The 21964-nt window shown below is 36.8% G+C and overlaps 1 protein-coding gene across 1 annotated transcript in view; it reads right to left on the reverse strand.

Moving 5' to 3' along the window:
- The window catches only part of WASL (WASP like actin nucleation promoting factor), a gene marked incomplete at both ends in the record, with an annotated part of 58902 nt that extends 37177 nt beyond the window's left edge, over positions 1–21725 (reverse strand). The window contains one exon of the mRNA XM_080701442.1: positions 21612–21725. Coding sequence (XP_080557568.1) covers positions 21612–21725 — 114 coding nt within the window. The remainder of the gene's footprint in view (positions 1–21611) is intronic.
- Between the last annotated feature and the right edge of the window lie 239 nt (positions 21726–21964).

The following is a 21964-nucleotide window of genomic DNA, read 5'->3' on the forward strand; positions in this document are numbered from 1 at the left end:
AGAAAGAATTTTACCTTATTTAAATATCAACCCTAAAAATAGTACCTTCATAGAAGAGTAAATTAAATTATGACATTTAGTAACTTGCTCCTATCACAGAAGGAGTAACTCATGAGTTGGGTGTGGTGGGGCAGGCCTTTAATCCCAGTACTTCAGAGGCTGAGACAGGTGGGTCAAAGGTTCAAGGCCAGCCTCAACAACTTAGCATTTTCAAAATAAAAGACTAAAAATAAAAAGAAATAGAAGTGTAGTTCAGAGGTAGAATGCTTCTGGATTCAAACTATACATACATATATACATATATATATAAACACATATATATGTATGTATAAGAAAAAGTAGTAACAGGTGGAACAGAGTTCTTACTTCAAACCTACCTTTCTACAAAGTCCATGCTGCTAGGCAGTGTTCTGTGTCTCCATGCAGAAAATATTTAAGTTAAATGTCTCCCTGGCTTCTCAGCGGGAGAGGTAGGATTTCAATTCTTTTCCTTAAACTAAAACTTTTTTTTTTTTGGTGGTACTGGGGTTCCTGGAAACCCTTCTGCCTCAGGTTACACTCCCAGACCTATTTTTTATACTTTTTATTTGGAAATAGGGTCTCTTAAACCAGCACTGCGGGCTTCGAACCTGTGCGATCCTCCTGTCTCCGCCTCCCAAGCTCGGGGATTACAAGAGTGCGTCACCAAGCCAGGCATCCTTAAACTAAAACTTTTAAGTGAACATGATATCTACAAGAATACCTAATAATTAATTCTGGTTACAGGAAAGAAACATATGTCCATGAATGTTTTAAAATAGACATAATTTCAGTTATATATTATCCAGTGATTTGAAGAATATATTTTAAAGGTTCTGTAAAGCCAACATTAACCTTTTAGTGAAACACTATTAGTAAAAACAAAGACCATATAAGAAAACAAAATTTTAGGCCAGCAGCAGTTATAAATATGACACTATTAGTAAAAACAAAGACCATATAAGAAAACAAAATTTTAGGCCAGTAGCAGTTATAAATATGAATATAAAATCCAAAATATTAATAAGTGAAATCCAGCAATTCATAAAAAAGAATCATGATCAAGCTGGTCTTAAGAATGCAAGGTTGAGGTAACGTGTGTGTGTGTGTGTGTGTGTGTGTATGTGTTTGTGTGTGTGTGTGTAACTGGAACCCAGAGACATTCTATATCCAAACTACACCCCCAGCACTATATTTTACTTTATTTTGAAACAGGGTCTCGGAAGACCTCCTCACTAAGTAGCCGAGGTTGGCTACAAAACTGCAATCCTCCTGTCTCAGCCTCCAAAGTACTGGGATTACAAGTATCTATTCTTACCTTCTATTCAACATTATATTAGAAGTCCAGGCCAAGCAAATAAGTGAAGAATAATAAATGAAAGACATAAAGGTGAGATAAAAAAGGAATAAAACTGCATTTTCACAAAAGACATGGTTGTGTACATAAAATATAGAATCTACAAAAAAGTTATTAAAACTAATTACGGAATTAGCAAGATTGGAGAATACAAGATCAATACAAAGCCCAGTTCTAGGAGTTATCTACTAACAATTTGAATTAAAAGTTTAATTACACCAGCACAGAAAAGTAAACACTTTTCTTACTTATATAGAAATAAATATTAAAATGTTATGTTTATACTATCTACCTACACCAAATTAATCAATTAACATAATACCCAATTAAAATCTAGCTTTCTGAAAAAAGTCTGAAAAACTCACTTTAAATTTAAGTGGAAATTTAAAGGGCCTACACTAGCCAAAACAATTTTGAAAAAAGTTGGCTCGCCATATGTGATTTTAAAGTTTAAGATAAATCCACAATAATCAAATCAATATTGGTATAAAGATAAAAAAACTAACTTGTCAAATCAAGATCCAAAAATATATCCAAACATATGTGGTCAACAACTGCAAGTAAAAATCACACTGAGAAATTATGCCACATTCACTTGAATGACCAAACAAAAAAGAAGATGTGGAACAATTACAACTTCCAAACATTATCGGTGGGAGTGCAAAAAAACGGCAGAAACTTGGCTGAAAGTTTCTTGTAAAAATAAACATCTCACCTATGATAATGTAATTCCTTTCCTGTATATTCACCCAAAAGAAGTATAAAACATGTAACCACAAAATTTGTACAATATATCCAATTTTATTCTAATAGCCAAAAAGCTACACAACCCAAACTAGAACCAGCTCAAATTATCAAAAAAAAGAATGGATAAATCATGGTATATTCATCAATGGAATGCTACTAACCAAATGCAAAAGAGCATCTATTCAGTAACAGAGATAAATCAAAAAACATGCTGAGCGATTTGAGGCCAAAACAGGCAAAACTAAACCATAATGATAGAAATCAGAAAGTGATCATCAAGGTGGAATGAAGGATGGAGAGAGGCAGACATTAGAAGGTAACTGGGTAAAGCCTGTGAGGTGGTGTATGCTTGTACTAGTATGTATATGTGTGTTCGTGCACACGTGCGTGCGTGCGTGTGTGTGTGTATTCCTACCTGTGCATTTGTTAGGGGGAAAAAAAGAACTTGTTCATCCCCATGGAATAGTTAAGTCCATATAATATGTCACTGGTAATGGTATATTACTGACATGAAACAATGTCAATAAAAAATTAATGCCTGTGCCTCTGGGGTGTGTTTGCTGAAACTAAGTAGCTAACTGTGTAGTCATCATCCAATAACTGATGCACAAAAAAAATCTGGAAAGATGTGTACAAAAATATTAATAAGAATTATTTCTGGGAGATAAAGATTAGATGATTTCTACTTTTCTCATTATTAATCTGTGAAGTGCCTAAGTCTGCACTTCCCAATAGAAATATGAGTCAAATAAACCAACAAAAATATGAGAATTTTAATATATTTTAGCTAACTGAATACACTTCAAAACGTAACCAATATCAAAATGATGAAATATTCATTATCTTTTGGACTAAGTCTTTCACACGGAATATCTCAATTTGAGTTAATTATATATCTACTGCTCAATAGCCACACGTGGCTAGTGGCTACCATGTACTATACTTAACAGTATAAAACTAAATTTTTAATGATGACAACTACATTTTTAATGAGAAAGAAAAGTTATTTTTTAAACGACTGCTATCAGAGCTTTTCCCAAAGTCTCACAGCTGTGTATTACATAATTTTTTGGATTACTTCAAACTGTTTCCTAGCATTCTGCAGAAGATTCTTGTTTTAGAAATGAACAGGTTGGTCTGAGCTGATGGAAGAGATACAACAATACAAAAATCAATTTAAATGCAGCACTAAAATGAGTCTTTTGGTATGTATGTGGATGTATGCATGAAACCAATTCCCTGATTTCCACATATTCTAATAGTAGATTGACAATAAAGTCAATAAATAGTTACTGATTATGTGCATACCATGGGTAGTACCACATTGAGTATCACTTTGGATCATTGAAAGTATATTTAATTAAATACTTAAAAAGCTTCTCAAACTTTCCTGAGTAATAGGAAAAATATAATCATTAAGTATATCAAACATAGGTTTACATTTTTTTAAAATTAATTCAGTATGCTTCAAATAAACCTAAGAATTCATGCTAGAGAAATTTTTCTTCTCTCATGAAGCAAAAGAGGCAAGAATTACATTGAACTTTTCTTCAGAAACCATGTGGACATTAAAAGTGAGATATTGAAATTATTAAAAAAAATCCATCAACCTACAGTTCTGTATTTAGCAAAATTACCCTTCAAAAGTAAGAGAGTTTCTCAAATTAAGGGAATTTGGTATAAGTAAAGCTGCCTTGAAAGAAATATTAGAAGCTCTTTGGAGAAGAAAAATAACGTAATCCAGAAACTCAAATATTCACAAAGAAAGAATATTGTTAGAGAAGGAATAAAAGATGGCAAATAAAATGCTTTGTTCTCTTATTTCAGTTGATCCAGCAGATAACAATTTTATTAAATAACAGTAATATATTCCATGCTTAGGGCTTTTAGGTAAGTAAAATCAATGAAAGCAATGTTATACGGGATGGGTGGAAAAAATTGGAAATACTCTAATGTTCCTTTTACTGCCCAAGTTAACTGCCCAAGAAGTAGCACAGTGTTAGTTAAAAATGGACTTAGGCCGGGCATGGTGGCACAGGCTTGTAATCCCTGCCCTTGGCAGGCGGAGACAGGAGAATCCCACAGGTTCGAAGCCAGCCTCAGCTACTTAGTGAGGCTCTCAGCAACTTATTGAGACCCTGTTTCCAAATAAAATATAAAATAGGTCTGGGAGTATAGCCCAGAGGTAGAAAGCCCCTGGGTTCCACCCCCAGTACCACAAAATAAATAAAAATAAATAAAAATGGACTTAGACTAGTTGTAAATGTAATTGCAAAATGTAGAAACATCATAAAATTTTACATAGAAGTATAACTGCTATGCTAATAATATAAAATGCTCAATTAAAACCAAAAAGGAATAGAAAAGCAAAATATACAATAAAGTAGCAAATACAAAAATTACAAATATAGACATGAATCCAATTATATCTATAATTATATATAAATGGTGTAAATATACTAATTAAAAGACAGGGACTGTCAGAATGGATTTTCTTAAAAAGACCTAAATGAAGCAGGACAGCAATCCCAGCATTCAAGAGGCTGAGTCAGGAGGATCGCAGTTCAGCCAGCCTCAACTACTTAGTGAGGCCCTTTGCAACTGGTGAGACCCTGTTTCAAAATAAAGAATAATAATAAAAAAATAAAATAAGGCTGGGGGTGTAGCTTGGATCCCCAGTACCACACACATAAAAAAAGAGACCTATATGTACACTTGTCTCAAAAAAAAAATTAAGTATAAAGACACATAGATAAACTAAAAGCAAAGTAATAAAGAACCACGCTGAAAGAACAATGTCAGAAGACATATATTGCCTGACTTCAAAATTTGCTTATAGCAAGTTACCAAGAATATCAGAGGATAGAACAGAAAGCCCAGTCAACTCACTTTTTATGAACATGAACTATCCCCTGTATTTATGCATATCATTGATTTTTTTCATTGGAAAAAAATTTGAAAATTCATAGATTTTGTACATATCTGTTCATTTATACCTAGCTCTTTCCTTCTACCCCCAATTCTCCTTTCCATCATTCCACCCCCCATTCTTCCTTCCTCCAGCTTGGAGGTAGAATGCTACTGGGTACAAACATCATAACTGAAAAAAAAAGAAGTGGGGGCAGAATGAGCAAAAAGGATATGGACATCTCCCCAAAGAAGATACACAGATGGCAATTAGTTACATGAAAGAATCTCAACTAATACGGCAAATGAACTAATATTGCAAATGAAGACCATGAGCTTACAACACAAACTTATTGGAATGGCTAAAATCCACAAGCTGGTGAGGATGTGGCACAACAGAAATAGTCAGTCTGAAAAGGCTACATACCATTTAACTCCAACTATATGATATCCTATATAAGGTGAAACTACAGGGAATACAAAAAACTCAGTAGATAGTAGGGTTTGGGTAGAAAAGGGAAGAGATGAGTAAGCAGAGAACAATATATTTAACCATTTTAACTATTCTGTATGATATTGTATGGTAGATATACGATGCCATGCATTTATGAAAAGACTTCACGGAAAGTAAAACCCCCTTACCACTAAAAGTCAATACTTGTTTTAAAAGGGTCAAGGTAAATTTAAAAGTATTTACCATTCAATTAAAAATTACCATGCATGCAAAATAAGCAAGAAAAAATGATCCACAGTCAAGACAAGAATAAAGAAAAACTGACACCATAATAGAACTGCAGACAATGACAGTTAAAACAATAATACTTGTATATCAAATATTAAACCACTGCTACGCTGGGCGTGGTGGCGCATGCTTGTAATCTCTGTGCTTGGGAGGCGGAGACAGGAGGATCGTGCTGGTTCGAAGCCATCCTTGCTGGCTTAAGAGGCCCTGTTTCCTAATAAAAATATAAAATAGGTCTGGGGGTATAGCCTGGAGGTAGAAGGGTTCTATCCCCAGTACCACAGAAAAAAACAACAAAAAAAAAAAAACCAAAAAAAAAAACAGCAAAGACTGTACATGTTGTAGACATGGAATATAACAACTAAGTCAAACTTCTAGAGATGAAAACTATAATGTTTGAAGTGAAAAATATAGTTATGTAGCCAGGAGGCTGAGTCAGGGGGATCATGGTTCGCGGACAGCCTCAGCTACTTAGTTGGCCTTTTGCAACTCTCTGAGTCCCTGTTTCAAAATAAAGAATAAAAAAAAATAGGGCTGTAGTTGTAGCTCAAAGGTAGAATGCCCCTGGGTTCCATCCCCAGTACATCTATCTATCTATCTATCTATCTATCTATCTATCTACAGTTATAGTGAGATTAGACATGGTACACAATGTATTTGTGAATTTAAAGCAACAGTTTTAAAGTAGCAATAGCTACTACCCAAAAGAGACAGAGATTTAAGAGAAAAAGAAAAAATAACTTTCTTTCAGTGATGTATGAAACACTTTAGGCAGTCTCAAACATATGTAACTAAAGTCTGGGAAGGTGGGGTTAAGGGTAGATACTGAACAAAAACATGTCTGAAAATTTTCCAAACTTAATATTAACTTACAACTACAGATATAAGAAACAATAAGAAAATACAATGGTATATCATAATCAGATCTCTTAAATCAGTAATATGGAGAAAAATATGAAAAACAGACAAAAGGATATATTATGTATAAATTACAGAAAAGGACAACAGCAAATATCCTGTAAGAAATAAAGCGAAACAGAAAATACGGAGGCAACATCAATACTGGGGCAGCATCTTTAAAGTACCAAAAAAAAAAAAAAAAAGAAACTATCATCCTGAAATTCCAAATAAAATAATAAAATATCTTTAAAAGACTCAGGGCAAAATGTATTTTTTTCAGATAAACAAAGCTGAAAAAAAAATATCATCAGGAGGCCTGCAATACAAGAGATTTAAACAGAAAGGACAAAATAAAAACTGATTCTAGCTGAAGGAAAATGACACCAAAAGGAACCTGTATTTAGAGAAAGGAATGGGGCACCAGAAATGATTACCACATAGATAAATATATTTTCCCCTTACTATTTAAAATCAATAAAGTAGAAACAGAAACAATAGGAATCAACAATATTAAAACCTGGTTCTTTCGTAATACCAATAAATTGATACATCTCTAGCCAGACTGACTGGTTGTGAGATGAATGCCTAGGATTTTCTTTAAAATAATAAAGGAAAGGAATCCATGAGCAGAGTAGATTAAGTAAGACTGGATATGTGTTGGTATCCACCACAGCAGGTGACAGGCATATGAAGGCTTATGAGATTATTTTAGTTTGTGTGGTTAAAAGACACCATTATCTAAATAAATAAGTAGCATGATATATATATATATATATATATATATATATATATATATTTTCCTCACATAAACTGCTCAGAATATGATTCCTTTCAGATAAAATGCAGACATAGATACACACATATAAGAAGGATGAAAAAGAGTCAAACCATTAAAAATAGAACTTTTTATGATGCCTAATTATATTGAGAGAAGGCAAGAATAAATAATTACTTTAATTTGGAGGGGGGTTGGTGGTACTGGGGATGGAAACCTTCTCCAGGTTATACTCCCACACCTATTTTATATTTCATTTGGAAACAGGGTCTCTTAAGCCAGCGAGGCTGGCTTCAAACCTGTGGGATCTTCCTGTCTCTGCCTCCCAAGTTTGGGGATTACAAGTGTGCGCCATGACCCCGGGCATTACTTTAATTTTTAACTCTGTATATAATGCATTCTGTGGTTTTACATTTTCAACAAGGAATACAATTGCATATTACTTTTAAATGTTAAAGAAATAACTAGTGCATGTAAGAAAGTTGCAAAACTAAAAATGGAAATAAGACTTAAATAATAAAAGCTACTTGCTTTCCAACAGAAAGCCTCAGTAAGTCAATTTTTCCATTAATCTACAAATCAAATGTTACTCCAAATCAAACAAATATTTTCTGGTAAAAGGTAAGGAGTAGAGGTTAACGCATTAAAAGAATATAAAGGCTGGGTGTGGTGGCATGCTTGTAATCCCCGGGCTTGGGAGGCGGAGACAGGAGGATCGCACAGGTTCGAAGCCAGCCATGCTGGCTTAAGAGACCCTGTTTCCAAATTAAAAAAAAAAAAAAAAGTATAAAATAGGTCTGGGAGTGTAGCCCGGAGATAGAAAGGCTTCCAGGAACCCCAGTACCACCAAAAAAAAAAAAAAAAAAAAAATTTTAAAAAAATATCAAGTACCAGAAATTTTAAAATAACCAGAAAATCCTACAAAGCCATTAGTAAGGAGGTAGTCTAATCAAATTACATCATCATTATAAAGCTACACTAATTAAAACTATTAACTGGCCAAAAAATAGAAAAATGAAAGAAACAGAACAAAATACGAAAACAGAGATAAGTACACCTGATAATATATGCAATTATAAAGATAACATTTCAAATACTGGAAGCAAATAAACTGTTCAATAGATGGTTTGGGGGAAACTAATCACCCATTTATAAAAGTATTTTATTTATTTATTTATTTATTTATTTATTTATTTACTTATTTATTTATTTTGCGGTACTGAGGATTTAACCCAGGGTCATTCTACCTTCAAGCTACACCCCTGCCCTATTTTTTATTCTTTATTTTGAAACAGGGTCTCACTGAGTTGCAAAGGTCCTCACTAAGTAGCTGTACATGAACTTTAATCCTCACCTCAGCCTCCTAAATGCTGGGATTACAACCGTGTGCCACCATGCCTGGCTTATAAAAATATATGAATCTGTATTACACTTGTTTTCCAATATCACATCCAGAAAGATATAGATGATGTTCAAAATAAAACTATGAAAGTACTAGGAAAATGTTTAAATATTTTTGTAATTCTGAATTAGTAAAGTATTAATATAAATCTGATCTAACAAAAAGTAAAAAAATTTTGATATAACAAAAAGATTACACTTAATAACTACAGTTTAAAATTTGTAAAATGACCAAAACACCAAAATACTTTTATCAAAAGTGACATACTGCCCCAAACACCCATAATATAATTGTTATTATTATTATTATTTTTTTTTTTTTTGGTGGTACTGGGGTTCCTGGAAACCCTTCTACCTCTGGGCTATACTCCCAGACCTATACTTTTTTTTTTTTTTTTGGAAACAGGGTCTTTTAAGTCAGTGAGGCTGGCTTCGAATCTGCGAGATCCTCCTGTCTCTGCCTCAAGCACGGGGATTACAAGCGTGCGCCACCACTCCTGGCTATAATTATCTTTAATACATAAAAAGTTCCTTCAAATCACCATGAAAAAACAAATAACCAATAGAAAATGGCCTAAGGAGAACTAGCAATTCACTAAAGAAAGACAAATGGCCAAGAGACATGAAACATGATAAAACTCACAAAAAGTACAAATCAGTTAATGAAAACCCCATCCCATACACAAGCATACGGAAGATTATAAAAAATAACAAAAAAAACCCAATAGAAAATGGCCTAAGGAGAACTAGCTCTTCACTAAAGAAAGACAAATGGCCAAGAGACATGAAACATGATAAAACTCACAAAAAGTACAAATCCGTTAATGAAAACCCCATCCCATACACAAGCATATGGAAGATTATAAAAAATAACAAAAAAATAACCAATAGAAAATGGCCTAAGGAGAACTAGCTATTCACTAAAGAAAGACAAATGGCCAAGAGACATGAAACATGATAAAACTCACAAAAAGTACAAATCAGTTAATGAAAACCCCATCCCATACACAAGCATACGGAAGATTATAAAAAATAACAAAAAAATTTTTTTTGGATGTACTAGGGGTGGAACCCGGGGCATTCTACCTCTGAGCTACATTCCCAGCCCTATGTTTTTATTCTTTATTTTGAAACGATCTCACTGCGTTGCAAAGGACCTCACTAAGTAGCTAAGGCTGTCCCTGAACTGCAACCTTCCTGTCTCAGCCTCCCATGTGCTAGATTACAATGGTGCACCACCACACCTGGCTCAAAAAAAGATTTTTAATACTTTGGGTGTACGAAAATCTAGTTGGGTAACAACTGTTCTGGCAGTATCTTAATATTTTAATGCTTCTAACCCTCTCACTTTATTACTTAAACTTATCTACAAAAATACTTGGGAACCATATACTACATATATTTGAATGTTTATTATAATACTTTAATTTTTTATTTTTTATTGGTGCACTATAGTCTCACATCATAGTATAGATCATGTTGACAATGAGCATATATTCACACAGCACTTGGTGCCCCCCCCCCACTTTCCTCCCTCCCAATACTGAGCGTTCAGGTTAACAATGTTATATTCACATGTATACACATAGTCGCATGTAGCTTTTCCATTAATAAACCTCAGCCTTCTTCCTCCCCTACCCTTCCTTCCTGGCTTTACTGAGGTTTCCCCTCCATTATCTGGAGTCCCTGGTATCCCTAATACTTCCTAGCTTGGGCATATTAGAGAAAACATATGTCCCTTCTCTTTCTGTGCTTGGCTAATTTCACTTAACATAATGTTCTCCAGGTCTTTCCATCTTCTTACAAATGACATGATTTTGTTCTTATTGTTGAGTACAATTCTTTTTGTAAAAGCATAAACTTTATCAAAATACCCACTGTATCAGCGGTGTAAGTTGAATTGTGTCCTCCAAAAAGATATGTTAAATGTCCTAACCTTCATTCCTGTGAATGTGAGTTTACTTGCAAAGGTCTTTACAGATTTAACCAAGTAAAATGAGGTCACTGGTGATCTTCCAAGCGAGAAGACACAAGCATAGACAAAGAGAACACCATGTGATAGCACAGGCAGAGACTGAAGTGATGAATCTACAAATCAAAGATCCTCAAGGACTGCCAGCAACCGAGACTCTGAAACTGTGAAATGATCCTCCTTTAAGTTGCCCTTGTCAGGTATTTTGGCCACTGAAAGGAAAAGCTGATTAACACACTTCTCTAATGCAGGACAAGTCAAAATGGGCTAGACTCATTCCCTTCTGTAATCTTAACTTTGACAGATCTCATTCCACTCCCACAGCGTGAAAACCCAACACTCTGTATTCTTAAAATTCCTAGTATCTAGCCATTTCCATGAAGAGGTTCTGTTGTCATTTGGAATCCACACAGCCAACTGAATATTGCCAATTTTTCTTAACAATATCTCTACTATTTAGCCTTGAAACAGTAACTAGACTCTTTTGTGAACCTGGGAATTGGTCGTGGCTGCCTGTAGGAATATGCTGGGTATTCAAAGTCTGTATCTAGACTTCATAGGAAGAAATGTTGTTGAGTAGTTGGTTATATTTGCAATGGTCACACAGACCAGTGACTTAATCCCTATTTACTCCAGATACTCCTACAATCTAGGTTCCTTAGCCTGACTGATCAACTATGATCAAATAATAAGTTTTCAGTAAACTCCTAGGCATTATTAAATTATTTCTATTATGAATATTTTCAATTATCCCAATCACTAGATCTTTCCTATCGACATTCCTTGAATCAAAAATTATAGTGGCTCCTTACTATCTAGGGAATAAAAAGCTGAACCCTTAAGACTGAACTTCAAAGTCTCCCCAAATCTAGCCTCAATGTATACTACAAATTGATGGCCCACTCTCTCCCCAAGCAAATACCATTCTCGATTCTAGCTAAGCCAATGTATTCAGTATCTTCAAACACTCCATACATATTTACTACTTCAAACTTTTGCTTATACATTTCCCTATAATGGAATTCAATTGCATTCTTGCTCCTGACCTAAATTCTACAGACTAAAGTGCTGAACTTCAAGTCCTACAGTGAGGTAGCAAATATCACAAGCCGGGCATGGTGGCGCACACTCATAATCCCAGGACTTGGGAGACTGTGACAGGAGGATCGTGCATGTTCAAAGCTAACCTCAGCTACTTAGAGAAGCTCTCAGCAATTTAGTGAGACCCTGTTTCCAAATAAAATAATAAGCCCATAGGTAGAAAGCCCGTGAATTACATCCCCAGTACCACAAAAAAGTGGCAAATATCACAATGATATATCTTTCCTCTCTATTATTCAAATCTCTAATATCCATTAGCTTTTAGTATGATCCTTTTTATGATGATACTTTCTTTCCCAGTTACACAGTACATAACTAAGGGATAAGGTCTGGAACATTCTTACTACTTGTATTTCTTGATACTAGGAGGTTGCTCCGTATCAGTAAGTAATCAATTACTAATGATATTTCATTGATAAAAAAGTAAATCATTTGGATTTCTGACTGGATTTATGAAACGCATATAAGTCAACTAGCTCCTTTACTAATATGGAAATTTTAAAGATATTTAGGTATTCTGATACTTTTTATGACATCAAAATTCACCATACTCCAGAGAGCATTTCATTTTTTTCTTTTTCTTTTTGAAACCACAGGTATGATAAATGACCAATTTCATCTCTAAATAGTTTCAGCATCTTCAAATATAAGATAAAAGCTTAACTTGATAAAGAAACTTGAAAGCCATTTCATTGTTCGAAACTTACTGTGTAATTTGTGATAATTTCAATTCCCTCATATCATTATTAACAGCAGCATCATTTTCCTACTTCTCTCTCCTATTTCCCTTTTGCTTCAATCTAGCAGCACTTCTTTACAGAAACAGATTTCTATAGTGAATCTTCAGGTCAACTTAAACAAGTTTAAAAAAAACACTATGGGAAAGGAACCTAAGAGTCAAGAATACAGAATTAAACAGATAGTCATGGTAAGTAATTAAAATATAAATTTAAGGTAGTGTAGTGGCACATGTTTGTAATCCTAGTAACTGGGAGGCTGAGAAAGTATATCATAGGTTCACAGCCAGCCTCAGCAATTAGTGAGACCCTGTTTCAAAATAAAAAATAAAATAGGGCTGGGGTGTAACTCAGAGGCAGAATGCCCCTAAATTCATTCCCCCGTGTGTGTGTGTGTGTGTGTGTGTGTGTGTGTGTGTGTGTGTATGTGTATAAATATGTTTTTGTACATATATATGTACACTGTGTATACATGTTTGTGTACATATGTATATAAACACATACACACATATATAAAAGTTTATATAAAATATGCTATATATATATTTGTGTGTGTGTGTGTGTGTGTGTGTGGTATTGGGGTTCCTGGAAACCCTTCTACCTCCGGGCTACACTCCCAGACCTATACCTATTTTATACTTTTTATTTGGAAACAGGGTCTCTTAAGCCAGCGCGGCTGGCTTCGAACCTGGGCGATCCTCCTGTCTCCGCCTCCCAAGCATGGGGATTACAAGCGTGCGACACCATGCCCGGCCTTGATCCTATTTTTTAAATGGGGCTTTTCTAGATTTACCTCACCAACGTTATAGTCAATTATTTCATCATTTTTTAAAAGAGATCACAATTCATGTACAACACAGAAACTACAAAGTGAAATTGGTATTTCCTAATTAATCCCAGTATCTCATTACTATTATGGTGCCATAACTGTCTACTACTTCTAACAATATTGACACATGCAATAAAAACAGGATTTTTGTTACATTGTATTTATGAATACAGTTAAATATGCCAAGCATCTTTTAATTACTAAATAATACTATTTAAACATACTAGATTGTTCATCTAGGCACGGTGGCTGAGCCTGTAATCCCAGTACTTGGGAGGCTGAGACAGGAGAATCTCAAGTTTGAGGCCAACCTCAGCACCTCAGCAAGTTACTGTTTCAAAATGAAAAAGTAAAAGGGCTAGGCATAGCTCAGAGATAGAACACCCCCAAGTTAAATCCCCAGTACCAAAAACAAAACAAAACAAAAAACCCCAACATATTATTTCTTGTTTATATAAACAAGAAAGAATTATATTTACAGTTAGCAATGTATATTCCATTGCTATGAACAAGAATATATGACCTAAACCTAGGTGCTATGGTACATGCATAATCCCAACGACTTGGGAGGTTGTGGAAGTAGTATCCAAAAAAATTTTGCGTGTGTGTGAGTTTGGGAATAGAACACAGAAGCATTCGACCTCTGAGCTAAACCCCCTGCCCTACTTTTTTTTTCTTTATTTTTGAAACAGTCTCACTAAATTGCAGAGGGCCTAAGTAGCTGAGGCTGTCCGCGAACCGTGATCCTCCAGTCTCAGCCTTCTTAAAGTGGGGACTACAAGCGTGAACACCACGCCTGGCTCGTAACCAAAATTTAAAGCCAGCTTCAGCAACTTGGAGACCCTGTCTCAACCCAAAATACAAAAGGGACTAGGATTAGCTCAATGGTAGAGCATCTCCCACTCTGTTTAATCCCCAGTACCACTAAATAAATAAATGTGTGAACTTCATTTTGCTTCAAAAATCTTTATAGTAAAAACAAAAACAAAAAACCTTTTTAATCATGCTGGGTTCTTATCTATGCTATCAAAGCTATGATTCCTAGCAAAATAATTGAAAACAAAGTCCTATTCTATCTGCTCTTTATTTATTTATTTATATTTTTTGTGGTGGTGGTGGGGGTTGAACCCAGGGGCATTCTCATTCTAAGCTATATCCCCAGCCTTATTTTATTTTAAAACAGGGTCTTCCTAAGTTGCACAGGGCCTCACAAGTTTCTGAAACTGCAATTCTCCTGCCTCAGGCTCACAAGTATTGGGATTACGAGCATGTACAACCACACCTCACTGCTCTTTTAAAATATATTTTCGAGCCGGGCGTGGTGGCGCACACTTGTAATCCCCACGCTTGGGAGGCAAAGACAGGAGGATCACGCAGGTTTGAAGCCAGCCGCGTACGCTGGCTTAGGAGTCCCTGTTTCCAAATAAAAATGTAAATAGGTCTGGGAGTGTAGCCCGGAGGTAGAAGGGCTTCCAGAAACCCCAGTACCACCAAAATAATAATTAATAATAATAATAATAAAATATATTTTCGAGCTGGGCACTGTGGGGTACACCTGTAATCTCAGTATTTGGGAGACTGAGACAGGAGGATCATGGTTTGCAGGCAGCCTCAGCTATTTAGTGAGGCCTTTTGCAACTCAGTGAGGCCCTGTTTCAAAATAAAGAATAAAAAAAAAAAAATAGGGCTGGGGGTGTACCTCAGAGATAAAATGCTCCTGGGTTCCAGCCCCAGTACCAAAAAAAAAAGTGTGTGTATATGTGTATTTTACTCAAAATGAGAATAAGCTATCATCATACTTTCATTTAATATTTTTTTTAAAAAATCTATGAAATAGAAGTGAGATAAACTAAACTACTGTAAGTTTGCATTTTATTTGAAAATCTTACCAATTTTTATAACAAACTCCTAACAATCATGTTTTAGAAGACTAAAATACTGATATTCATGGTAAAAGTTGCTCAGCTTCACTACAAGCAAAAGCCAAGTCTTCAGTACTTTAGTCAGCACTTAAAAAGTCAGATTCTAACCAATGTGGGCAATCTTGAATGCCCTAGTCAAACATGCTTTCTACTTCCAAGAGACTGCATTTTATTTTTAGACTTGACAATTTGACATTATTTCCAAAGTACCATTTTTACATTAAATTAAAGGTAACTTTTAGCCAGCCCCAGCAACACAGGCCCAGTACTTGGAGATGAGACAAGAGGAACAGGTTCAAAGATAGCCTCAGCAATGTAGTGAGACTGAATAACCTAGTGAGACTATTTCAAAACAAAAAATAAAAAGGACTGGGGGTATAGCCTGGAGGTAGAGTGCCCCTGGATGCAAAACCCAGTACCCCCCCCCAAAAAACTTTTTCTTTAAAGGTGCATTTTTTTGGGAGATGGTACTGGGGATAGAACCCAGGGGCATTCGACCTCTGAGCTACACCCTCCAGCCCTATTTTTTATTTTGAAACAGGGCTCACTAAGTTACAGAGTGCCTCACAAAGTAGCTATGGCTGTCTGCAAACCAGCCTCCTCCTGTCTCAGCCTCCCACATGCTGGGATTACAAGGGAGCGCCACCACACCCCACTCAAAAAGTGTACTTAACAAAATCACTAACAACGTCCACAACAGAAAAAGAAATCAATGGCCAGAGTGGCAGAACTGGAGGTGAAGGGACCCAAGCCTGGGACCTGCCCAAAAGGCTTATTATTTAAGCTGTTCCTTAACTCTTTATTTATCTCACTTTAAACAAAATCGTTAACATAGATTTGCCTAAATCAAAGCAATAATATAAAATTCAAGTGTACTCTAAAATCTCCCTGCCTGTACCAGGAAGTCTAACTGAGTTCAGCATTAACAACTCTCTTCCTTGTGCTTCTCCAAATGTCCAGAGTACTCAGGCACTCTACATGATTTACACAGCTACTGCATTATTCTTCAATATCCCTGACTAAGCTGTTTTACAAATCTAGACACTTGGCTCATACTGGCTAAGAAATTTGCCTTAGGGCTGCAGGTCAGTGATAGTGTGCTTACTTAGGATGCTCAAGGTCCCAGATTCAATCTCTAGCACAGCAACAAAAAAAAAAAAAAAAAAAAAGAAAAGAAAAGAAAGGAACAGAAATTTGCCTATATTATAGAGCTAAAAATTACCAGAAACAGGATTTTTAAGCCAGCCATGTTTGATTCTTCTGAGTCTCTTCCTGTACTTACTCCCTGTATTACACCCACTCTTGTGTTCACCTTTTTCCTCTATAACAAACAAGGGAACCTTCCTATCTTTGAATATTCAAATCTAGTGAATTTACCCATTTTCTTCTTCCAAACTACCCAAACTAACATACATTTCCAGCCCCAACTTCTGGCTGGTAGTACCTTACTTCAGTGTAGTAATATTAGACTGAAGCTCATTTTTCCCTCTACACCTTTAAGAACTGCTATCCAAAAGGTCTGATGTAGAGCAGAAACAAAACTGTTACATAGCTACTGCTATCAAGTTCAGGAGCATAATTAAACCACTTGGTTATCCTAATAAATTAAGACTTACGTCTAGATATCAACTGCATTAGAAATGAAGATTTTTAACAACTTAGTCAAACAATAAGAAATACTCAGCAGGGAGAAGTGGCAGAGCCCTGTAATCCCGGTATTCAGGAGGCTAAGACAGGAAGATCACAGGTTCCAGGCCAACTTCAAAACTTGTATACCCTTGTTTCAAAAATAAAATGGGCTTAGGGTATAGAGCTCAGATATAGAATGCCCCTGGGTTCAATTTGGAGGAAAGATCTGAAAGTGTAAACAAGTGAGCAATTACAATTATTCAATCAATAAGTATTCAATGATCTGTACTAATGTTTTAAAAATTATAGAAAACTACCAAAACACCTCCCAGAATTTTATAGTGAGAAAACAAAAATTTCACTAAAAAAATAATTAACGTAAAACACTGGTTTGAGAAATTAAAGAAAAAAAAGTTAAAGTTGATTAATAAGATCGTTTTTAAAGTATCATTAAATCATTAAGAAACAAACCCAGGTTGAGTTTGACAGGGAAAGATATTAGTCAACATTATCAATCTCAACCTATTTATATCAGAGATAGCAACAGAAGACAAGTTGAAAGCTTTATTTTTTCCACTTCTTATTCAGTACTACATATATTAAACTCCATTTGGCCAGAATGCGCATATTCTTTATAGAAAACAAATCTACAACATGAAAGTTAACAACTACAAGACTTTTCTTGTTTACCAACTTTCTAAACTGTTCTAAGAAAAAACCACCAGATAACAAACACCATCAAAACTATTTACGTAAAAGTTCATAACACATTTATATACTAAATATCTGCATATTTTTTCTGCTGGTGCTTATAATGCCTGTCTTTATTGCAATTTCCTTCCCCCACCCTGTATACTTAAGTGGGGATAAGTTTTTGCCTTGAATTTCCACCAGAACTGCTTTAATTCAAGTCATCAGATTTAATGTGGTCCTCTATAAACATTTATCTGATCTCCTTTGTCTCTACTCTCACAATCCTCAATCTACCTTCTAAACTGCTTCCACCTTCTCAAGCAATCTGATCTGTGATTCCCTACTAGCTATACTTCAACTGTATCTCCTTCCAGCTATAAAATTAATTTTTATGCCTTAAGAGAAATGCTGTACTAAAATAATTTGTTGTAACTTAATTTGACCTTAATTCACAAAATATAGACAAAAGACTGAAACAAACCCTATAATTTCCAATGCTACTTTTCCAGTGCAACAGCCACTGTTTCTAATATGAAATTTCTAGGATTACTCTATCAGCAGACTTCAGTTCTCAAACTGTAATATACATTAGAATCTTCTGCCAAGCTTGCTACAAACAGAAAAGCCCAATCCCATCTCAGACCCAATAAATCTGAATGTTATCTAGGAACTAAAACTACCATATGTATTTTCTAATAATCTTCCACAATGACTCCAATGTATACCTAAATTTGAAAACCCAAAGCCTGGCATGGTGGTACATGATTGTAATCCCAGCATTTGGGTGGCGGAGACAGAAGGATCACGGTTCTTGGACAGTCTCAGCTACTTACTTGCAACTCAGTGAGACCCTGTTTCAAAAAATAAAGAATAAAAAATAGGGGTAGGGGTATGGCTCATAGGCAGAATGCCCCTGGGTTCCATCCCCAGTACTGCAAAACGAAACAAAAAAAGAAAGAAAGAAAACACAAGCAGAAACTCTCTGTTTCATGAGAAACTATTAGTAGATTTTATAACTTTTCAAGCTGTTTTACACCTCTCTTCAATCTCAGGAGTAACTATTAATCTTCAATAGTCAGGTACTGCCCATTCTATGAAGCTTTTACTGGTCTCCTTTCCCACCATCCTCTCTTTTAATCCTTTAAACCTTTGTAAAAACCATTTTCACTTCTAACCCACATAACCACTCCATGAGATGGTATCCCTGTCTTACATCTAAGAAAACCAAGTATATGACAGGAAAGAAACTTGTCCAGTTACCCTGATTTTGAAACCACATGCACTGGCTACAAAGCAAGTGTCTGCCATGCTGACATTGTAAACTAATGACTTATTAGTTTACACATTTGTTTCCTTTTTTAGACATACCATGTTCCCTAAAGGCAAGTATCAACTGAATTTGACCTCTCAATAGTTGGTTTCTTAATACAGGTCTGCTGAATGAAAAAGGGAACAAAGCCCTCAAGAGCTGGTACTATAACTTGTTTCATTTCTTGAATTCATAGAGCTCTGAATGAACTTCTTGCCTAACACATTTGATCTGACCTGCAGATTGATTGCTGAATTTATAATGAAAGAATGTATTTCAGAAGTACTTTTAGCTATGAAAAACTTCAGTCGAGAGAGAAAAAAGATTATTCCAAAAAATTAAAGTATCACTTATGTTATCCTATATCAAACTCGAGATTTCAAATTTTAAAGTTAATCTTCACAATAATTTCATCCCACAAGAGCAGGGAACTGTTCCAGTAAGGTTTTAAATGACTGAAAAAAGGAAGGTAAAGTTGACTAAGATAACACAAAGAAACCAAGAGCTGAATACTGACAACCTATTGAGCAATTCACTTATGCCAACCAGTAAGCAATGTTATCTTTTTCACATATTCTCCTACATGTCATTTTTTAAAATTAACAGTACACACAATAGGTAAGCATAACTAGTCAGTGTACTTATGCATAAACATAATGTCCTTCCTGCCTGAAGCTAATGTTCTGGTATGTAAAACTTAGTACAACTACTTCCCTTTAGAAGCAGAATAGCAAAGGCAGTAAGTCAGCAAAGTTGACATTTTTTTTCCGATTTTGCAGTAATTAACATCAAAGTGTCAGAGATTTTCCTAAATTGAAAATATACAAAATTTAGAGCTGCTTTAAGAACCTAACATTTTAACTGTAAAGTTTTGGTGAAAAATGGTTATTCTTTTAATTCCAATTTTAGATATAAATCAGTAAGTCCAGGCATGTAATCCCAGTATTTGGGAGGCTGAGACTGGAATCACAGGTTCCAACCAGCCTCAGCTACTTAGTGAGGCCTTCTGCAACTTAGTGAGAACTTGTTTCAAAATGAAGAATAAAAAATAGGGCTGGGATTGTAGCTCGGAGGGAAAATGCCCCTGGGTTTCATCTCCAGCAACACCCCCCACAAAAAGTCATTAGTAAGAGAAAAAACACTTTGAAATAACATGATATAGTAGGAAGTGCAAAGGTGAAGCAGTCATAGTTTTCTAGTTTCTGTTACATTTCTAAGTTGCTGTGTGACTTGGGACTCAGTGACTCTGTTTTAAAAACTATGTTTGGAGGGGGCACTTAATTATCTTTAAAGTTGTTCCCCCACATCCTGATTCTGCGCCATACTTGTTTCACTTTTCTAATCGGCAAACTTGATATTCTTGTCTAAATTCTTAAATAATGAACGAACACATCTGAAATTGAAAGGAAGGATTCAGTCTCCAACTGGATGGCACAAGATACAAAGAGTAAACTCTGAAAAGTTAACAATTAATCTGGTAACTTTCCAGAAACTATCTAACCTGAATTTCTTAAACAAGCAGGTGTAGTTTGACATTTCTAACGCTGTTAAGCGAACTTATAAAATGTTACCGCTCTGTTTAAACTTCCCTGGGTTCCAATGGCAAATACTCTGCAGGTGTTAGAGCAAAGAAGGGAGCCAGAGAGCCAGCCAGCATTTCAACAAACCACAGTTTCAATCCAGCACCTCAGTAAGATCCCGACAAGGCCTACATAGCAGAGCAGAACCTCCCCACCCCCAGAAGTGCCAGCAGCCAATGTAATGAATGCTTCCGTCAACAACACATTCCCCTTCCCACAGAACTGCTCGCTCCAACCCGCCATCTGGGGTTGCATTTGGCCGCACAACACCGACCTAAAAAGCATTCTTGGTCCCAAAGGCCGAGAACTGCCAGAGATTGCGGTTTTCCTGCGCATGGCTGCGGGGAGAGCAGTATCCCCTCCCACCAATGGAAAAAAAAAAAAGAAAGAAAGAAAGAAAACATCAGTGGAGAGTAGAAACCGGGCCTAGGCGTGATAGCTATATTATTAAGCCGTTTCTCTGCAACGGAGAACAGTAGCATTTCCTGCCCCTGCTTTGATTTCAAAAGTGTCCAGGAACCTGCACTTCTTGGCTTCATCCTTTCTTGGGATCCAAAAGGGGAATTCAAAGCCCAAACCGTTCCTTATCCCGACCTAGCTACTCCTCAAACCTATGGCATTGTTAAGGAAGGTACCCAGGGACTGCTCAAACAGGAGGAGATGAAGCAAGGGCCAGAACCGGGGTTTCTGTTCGGAAATTCAGCAGTCCATGCAAGAAGAAAATCCCCCTGCGGTATGAGAGTAAAGTTTGAGCAGCAGCAAGGGCGCGGGCCCGGGCGCCGGCGGCCCGGGGCAGGCCTGCGGAGCTGACACTCCCTTGTTCTCCAGCAGCTCTGGAGGCGGCGTCCGGCCGCCGGCCTGAACCCCGGGCGCAGGGCAGGCGCCGCCGCGGGCCCGGGGCCGGCTCGGGACCCTCCCCACGCCCACGCCGGGGCCCGAGCCCAGGCCCGCGGGGAGACGTCGGGGGTGGCGACGGGGGCTCGGCCACTGACCACACATTTCTTGCCGAGGAAGGCGAAGAGGGACTCATTCTCCTGCGGGGTGAGCAGCAGGGACCCCACGTTGGTGACCCGCCGGGGAGGCGGCGGCTGCTGGCCGGAGCTCATGGCGTCGCCGGCGGGGCCGGGAGTCCAGGGCCGCGTCCGGGGCGAGTGGGCGAGCGCTCGTTCCCCTCGGGGTGACAGGGGCGGGGAGTCAGAGGCGCAGCATCTCGGAGCTCGGGCGGCGCGGGGCGGAGGACCAGGGAAGGAGGAGCTGCCAGCGGGCCGCGCCGAGGTCGGGAAGCGCCCAGTCGGCGCTCGGTGAGGCTTGGGCCGGAGAGTCGTTGTCCTCGCACTCGGGCGAC

The sequence above is a fragment of the Muscardinus avellanarius genome (assembly GCF_963383645.1).
Source record: "Muscardinus avellanarius genome assembly, chromosome: 9".
Taxonomy (NCBI): domain Eukaryota; kingdom Metazoa; phylum Chordata; class Mammalia; order Rodentia; family Gliridae; genus Muscardinus; species Muscardinus avellanarius.